The sequence below is a fragment of the Chiloscyllium plagiosum genome, unplaced genomic scaffold (assembly GCF_037043375.1).
Source record: "Chiloscyllium plagiosum isolate Xiang-an unplaced genomic scaffold, Cpla_swu_hap1 HiC_scaffold_34, whole genome shotgun sequence".
NCBI classification, from domain to species: Eukaryota; Metazoa; Chordata; class Chondrichthyes; order Orectolobiformes; family Hemiscylliidae; genus Chiloscyllium; species Chiloscyllium plagiosum.
The window spans coordinates 47746467-47753442 of record NW_028270172.1 but is presented as its reverse complement, the minus strand read 5'-3'; the positions used below and the strand labels follow the sequence as shown (position 1 = coordinate 47753442).

The 6976-nt window shown below is 41.8% G+C and overlaps 1 protein-coding gene across 3 annotated transcripts in view; it reads left to right on the top strand.

Annotated features, from left to right (window-relative positions):
- Nucleotides 1–577: 577 nt before the first annotated feature.
- LOC122564336 (CD83 antigen-like) overlaps nucleotides 578–6976 on the top strand; it is a 29199-nt gene continuing 22800 nt past the window's right edge. The window contains exons 1-3 of one of the 3 annotated variants that reach the window (XM_043719062.2): nucleotides 578–733; nucleotides 901–1028; nucleotides 3818–4046. In XM_043719062.2, the coding sequence (XP_043574997.1) occupies nucleotides 676–733; nucleotides 901–1028; nucleotides 3818–4046 (415 nt within the window). In that variant the 5' untranslated portion in view covers nucleotides 578–675. The remainder of the gene's footprint in view (nucleotides 734–900; nucleotides 1029–3817; nucleotides 4047–6976) is intronic. The other 2 variants (XM_043719060.2, XM_043719061.2) reach the window with 2 other exon arrangements.

Genomic DNA, 6976 nt, shown 5'->3' with positions numbered 1-6976 from the left:
CTAGACGGGGGACGAAACGTCTGCAACACAAATTCCCAGCTCGGCTAACAGAACCACAACAACGAGCACCCGAGCTACAAATCTTCTCCCTAACATTGGGATAAGAATAATTAGGTGGTTGTGTTTGACCCACAGAAACCCAATGGGCAGAACGGCATAAAAACTATGCTGTCCATCTCTCGGACTCTGCGTGTTTAACATAAATAATATAAAATAACTAGTGTGTTTTGCAAAGGTGTGGCCCTAGAGACAGCTTTTGTCACAAGCCTCAAGCTGAGGTAGTTACATGTTAAAGATGTTGAATAAATCGCATGTTGTACTTTTATAGTTTGATTGTTGATATCTATGCTGTATCTCATTTTATTTCAGTCCTGTAATGTTCACTCGACCTTTCACTTGCAGATAAAGAAATTACATTAAACAGATGCAGCGATACTTTTGCTGCAAGTTGCGAATCCCATAATCTTTCTTTTCACTCTAATAGCACAGCGTGCTGCTTCTGCATTCAACTGATAAACTTTCAATTCTAAAGACTGACAATCAGAACGAAACTGAAACGAAATTAGATCATTTCGGGGAAACGAAACTTAGACGAACCGAAATGAAGTTGCCTGAGCTTCCCTTCAGATTACAACAGGAGCATGATTTAGTTTCAGTCTGGTCGCCGCTCTGAACATGGGTTTGCTGCCCGGATCCAATCTGAAGCGACTTCTGCTTCTGATATTCCAGCCAGGTACATTTCAAATTCATCCCTGGAAGTCGGAGTTGGATTTATTTACTCTGGAATGCTACAGATGTTTCTTGCATCTTTCACCAAGTGTGTGACTCGCTGCTTTTACTCGACTAACAGCTGCAATATAATATATTTGATGTTTTAGCCTATGATGTTTCTTGTTTTAGCAGTGCTGTTCTATCTGGGTGCAGAAGCTGTAACAGAAGTATTCGTCAGGTTGGGTGACATGGCAAAGCTGCCCTGTGATGCTGCAGGTGAATCTCAAATCCAGTACAGAGCTCTCAGCTGGTACAAGGTAAAGAAGCTTTCCTGTTACATTGTAGACTAAGCTTATAGCACGTAAAACAATCGGACTGTGGGCAGATGAGGCAGTTGTGGGGAGATGTTTCTTGTGTATTTGCACACCGACACATCAAGAATTAAAAGAAAGGGCAAGTTGAGAACAAATGATTTACCCACTTAATTACACCACACCTGAATCTCCTCCCACTTTTGACCCTTGTGCCTAGAGGGACAAAGGATATTTCTTTGCCCATCTACGTAGAGAAAGCTTAACACTTCTGTCACGAACCTGGGCACAGTTGTCGAGATGTCCCACAAATAGTACCATACCACCATTAGATAGGTGATTGTATAGTTTCTGCAGTCTATATTGCCTGGAACAGCTTTGCAATGTACCCCGGCAATTTGTCATCTTCATCGCTTGCTCCACTACTTCACCACCACTGGGCAACAGGCCATGCAGCAGTTGGTTTTAACAAAATAATTCATGGTCTTCAAGCCATTTCTAATTATGCATTTAACATTGGACTGGGGACAGTTCACTGGCATACACTAATCACACAGAATTGTTTAAGAAAGATTAACAATTTTAGAATATTGTTATTGTCTTTCTAAACAGCCAGTGAGTTACTTTTGGGATGTAGTGACAGCTGTGATCAGGAGAAATATGGGTCCAATTGTAAACAACAGATCTTATAGTGAAAGATTTGTCAATATATTTTTTGGTAATGTCAACAGGGGGGATTTTAATCCAGACACTTAGAAAAGAATCCCTCCAGTGTGGAAACAGGCCACCCAGACCCAGTCCCTTATGCTATTGCTCTACATTTACCTCTGACTAATGCACCTAACCTATACATCCCTGAACACTATGGCCAATTCTCCTAGCCGGTGAATTTTTGTGACTGTGGGAGGAAACTGGAGTACCGGAGGAAACTCACACAGACACGGGGAGAATGTGCAAACTCCACACAGACGGTTGCCTGAAGCTGGAATCAAACTCAGGTGCTGTGAGGTAGCAGTGCCAACCATGCCACCCAGTTGAGCCAAGTAATGATAGAGGATCTTTTACTTCCATCTAGCTCGATGGAGCTTTTGATTAACATGCAAATCTCTGAACCTTGAAAGGGAGAAATGTACCATCATGAAGTGAGCTGGGAAGAGATCACTGATAAACCAGGGACGTGGTAAATAAAGAAAATTTTAATTAGGTGGGGGTGATTTTAGCTTGGAAAGCCCAGAAAATAAATATCCTTCCATCATACTCAGCTTTGTCTACTTTTAAACTCAAGGAGTAAATGGAAATATATGAACAAGATTTTTAATATATATTCCTAAACTAACAAAAATACTTTTATATTTTAGACTAAAACCAAAATGAAATGCATCATGCAATTTAGTCGTGTCATGATGAGTCGAAGGATGTATTATTCAAATTATTTGCCTTCTGGAAATGGAAGTAAATTTTTCTGTAAATTTTAGCTTTACTTTGGGTTTTTCCCCTATTACACCCTCTCTGCTTAGTTTCCATGGGTCATCACCAGCATGAGGCCAATCTTTTCGAAAAAGTAGCAATATTTGTCTCTCAAACAAAATAACCCAAAACGTACTATTCATTTATCTAGTGTTGGGTTTAGGCAAAACAACAGCAATTAAGAAATCTAGATTACTAAACTGTAAGTTCAATTCCAGTGGAGTCCTGACAAGTTTTATCTCTTTAATTCAATTTCAAGTGTCTGTTACTTCATTACACTGACAATCATTTTAATATATCTCTCCAAATCTTGAATACATTACATTCTACAAGGTAGTAACTGAAAAATTGATAAACAACTTAAAAGTACTGTGTGTATAAATATTGCGTTTTGACATTGTTTGTTGTTGTTACTCGCACTGTCATATATCCATCTTAAGAATTGGGTGGCATGGTGGCTCAGTGGTTAGCACTGTTGCCTAACAGCACCAGCAACCCAGGTTTGATTCCAGCACTGGGTCTGAGTGGAGTTTGCACATTCTCCCCGTGTCTGCGTGGGTTTCCTCCAGGTGCCCCAGTTTCCTCCCACAGTCCAAAGATGTGCAGGTCAGATGGGTTGCTCATGGGAAATGCAGCTTTACAGGGATAGGGTGAGGGGGTGAGTTTGGATGGGATACTCTTCAGAGGGTTAGTGTGGACTCAATGGGTTGAATGGCCTGTTTTCATTCTGTCGGGATTCCATAATTCTATGAATTAGATGCTTAACAATTCTGACTGCGTCTTGATTGGAACTTCCTGAGTCTCACAGACCAGAAGGATCAAAAAGCTTGATATGCAGTGAGCAGGTGGTTTGGCAAGCGCGATTGGTAGTGACTAGGAGTGGGAAGTGAGGCATGCAGAAGGATTGAGAGGAGGTGACCAGGTAGCGTGGGAGAGGTGGTGAATGCAAGGATTAAAGCATGGGAGGAGGTAAGTGGGAGGCTTGAGGGGTGGAAGAGGATTTGAGGAGAATTAAGTGGAAAGAGTTAGCATATTTCTTTTGTGCTTGTTCATTTATTTTTAAAACTATTTCATTTACAAATATAGTGAGTGAGCAATTAACATTCTTCAATTTACAAGTTAATGATTTTTTTTGATGAGATAGACCTAATTACAATTGTTACATTAGTTGTAATGGAAAATTATATTCACTTAACATTGCTTGCATAAAATCGAATTTTGTGTTAAGCAAGGAAATTTTGTGTAATTTCAATCATAAATAGTTTCCATGAAAAGATATAGCACTGTTTGATTCTCTGTGATTTATATACATTTTAATGTTTTACAAGGTAGCTGCTGATGGGTTCAGTTTAACAGGAATTATACGAAGGGATTTCAAACAGAACATTGTCTGGAAATATTTGGGTTTCAATGGATCCGTCGAGGTTAATTCTACCAGTCCGTATTTCTTGACAATTTACAACGTCTCCAATGAAGATTTGGGAACATACCAGTGTATCATTTGGGCACCGCTTGGAGAGCAAAACATAGACGGAAATGTGAAACTTCAAAAAATAAGTTAGTATCTTATCAAAAGTTAAAATTAGCATGTTGTTAGAAAAACAGTACTGAATATTCTTTTTCCATTCTTCTTTTATCACATCTATATCATAGATGAGGGTTTGTGAACTAATACTCCTGAAGCAGAGCTTTGTTTGATAGAAATACCAATCAGGTACTGGTGAGAAATTCTATCCATGGATGGAAAATTCAATGGGAGATATTGACTTTCATACTCAAAATGTCTTATGCTGTCCCACAACATAAAACCCTGTTCAATGGGTGCTAATTCAGCCATCATATCTTCATTTGCACTTTATTAACTGGCTAGCAGCTTACTGACAGGGTCTAAAATTTGTTTCTGGTTCTATTTCTTTCTCCAGATGTTTCCTGATCTGTTGTGTATTGACAGTATTTTTGTTTTGATTTTGTACTAAGCAATTCACCTAGAAATGCTTCAAAGTGGTACTGGATACTTCCCACATTAATTCCTTTGATGTCAGTTAGTAAACTTATGCAGCTCACCTTAAAAGTAAAGTATATTGAATGCTAGGCATCTGAAATAAAAACACTAAGTGTTGGATGAACTCAAAGCGTCTGGCAGCATCTGTGGAATGAGAAACAGAAATAACTGTTTCTTGCCATATACATACAAGAACAGGTCAAAGGCTAGGAATCCTACAGTGAACAACTTACCTCATGACCCCTCAAATCTTGCCTACCATTTGCACAAGTCAGGAGTGTGATGGAATACTCCCCACTTGCCTGGATGAGTGCAGCTCCAACAACACTCAAGAAGCTTGACACCATCCAGGACAAAGCAGCTTCCTTGATTGGCACCACATTCACAAATATTCAGTCACTCCAACATTAACGCTCATTAGCAGCAGTGTGTGCTGTCCATGAGATATACCAGAAATTCACCAAAGATCCCTAGATAGCATGACCACTTCCATCTAGAAGGAAAAGAGCAGCAGATACATGGGAACAACTTGCAAATTCCCCTCCAAACCACTCACAATCCAGACTTGGAAATATATGGCTACCATTCTCTCACTGTCACCGGGTCAAAATTCTGAAATTAACTCCTAAACGGCATGTGATCTATACTGGTTCAAGAAGGCAGCACAACACCACCTTCTTGAGGTAAAAACAATGACTGCAGATGCTGGAAACCAGATTCTGGATCAGTGGTGCTGGAAGAGCACAGCAGTTCAGGCAGCATCCAACGAGCAGCAAAATCGACATTTCGAGCAAAAGCCCTTCATCAGGAATAAAGGCAGAGAGCCTGAAGCGTGGAGAGATAAGCTAGAGGAGGGTGGGGGTGGGGAGAGAGTAGCATAGAGTACAATAGGTGAGTGGGGGAGGAGATGAAGGTGATAGGTCAGGGAGGAAAGGGTGGAGTGGATAGGTGGAAAAGGAGCTAGGCAGGTCGGACAAGTCCGGACAGGTCAAGGGGACAGTGCGGGCTTGAAACTAGGATGAGGTGGGGGAAGGGGAAATGAGGAAGCTGTTGAAGTCTACATTGATGCCCTGGGGTTGAAGTGTTCCGAGGCGGAAGATGAGGCGTTCTTCCTCCAGGCGTCTGGTGGTGAGGGAGCGGCGGTGAAGGAGGCCCAGGACCTCCATGTCCTCGGCAGAGTGGGAGGCGGAGTTGAAATGTTGGGCCACGGGGCGGTTTGGTTGATTGGTGCGGGTGTCTCGGAGATGTTCCCTAAAGCGCTCTGCTAGGAGGCGCCCAGTCTCCCCAATGTAGAGGAGACCGCAGCGGGAGCAACGGATACAATAAATGATATTAGTGGATGTGCAGGTAAAACTTTGATGGATGTGGAAGGCTCCTTTAGGGCCTTGGATAAAGGTGAGGGAGGAGGTGTGGGCGCAGGTTTTACAGTTCCTGCAGTGGCAGGGGAAAGTGCCAGGATGGGAGGGTGGGTCGTAGGGGGTCGTGGACCTGACCAGGTAGTCACGGAGGGAACGGTCTTTGCGGAAGGCAGAAATGGGTGGGGAGGGAAATATATCCCTGGTGGTGGTGTCTTTTTGGAAGTGGTGGAAATGTCAGCGGATGATTTGGTTTATGCGAAGGTTGGTAGGTGGAAGGTGAGCACCAGGGGCGTTCTGTCCTTGTTACGGTTGGAGGGGTGGGGTCTGAGGGCGGAGGTGCGGGATGTGGACGAGATGCATTGGAGGGCATCTTTAACCATGTGGGAAGGGAAATTGCGGTCTCTAAAGAAGGAGGCCATCTGGTGTGTTCTATGGTGGAACTGGTCCTCCTGGGAGCAGATACGGCGGAGGCGGAGGAATTGAGAATACGGGATGGCATTTTTGCAAGAGATGGGCAATGAAGACTGGCTCAATCCACGTCCACCGAATATAAATCCAATATGACTTCTCAGGAATTGAAAGGGGTTTGCAGTATTAAGAGAGGGGAGGAGATAATCAAAATAGAGGACAGAGTTCTTGGTTTTTGAGCTCAATGTTGAGTCCTGATGGATGTCAAGTGGAAAATGAGGTGCTGTTCTCCAACTTAAGTGAAGTCAATGGATTCAAGCAGTGTTTTGAACTTTTAGCTCAGGTGTTTACTTGTAATTTGCCCCACCAGAAGTTTTGATGAAACCATAAGTGAGCAGTGATACCCAGGAATAACTTATTCTGTATCATCAGAATGGAATATCATAATGTTGCAATATAGAAATCTTCCCCAAAAGATTTCTTGTAACAACCAAATGAGAAGGGATATATTAGCTTCCTCTTTTCAACCTTCTCTGTTAATCACAGTTAAGTTTTAAATTCTTTTTCACCTGAGATTGTATATTTCTCCTGTTAAAATGCAGTTAATTATTTTTTATTATAAGCAATAAGGGATTAATCAAAAGGCTTTCTAGAATGAAGGAAATCAATGATATTACCTGCTAACCCCATGAAAAACAATAAAAATGCAACATCAATTT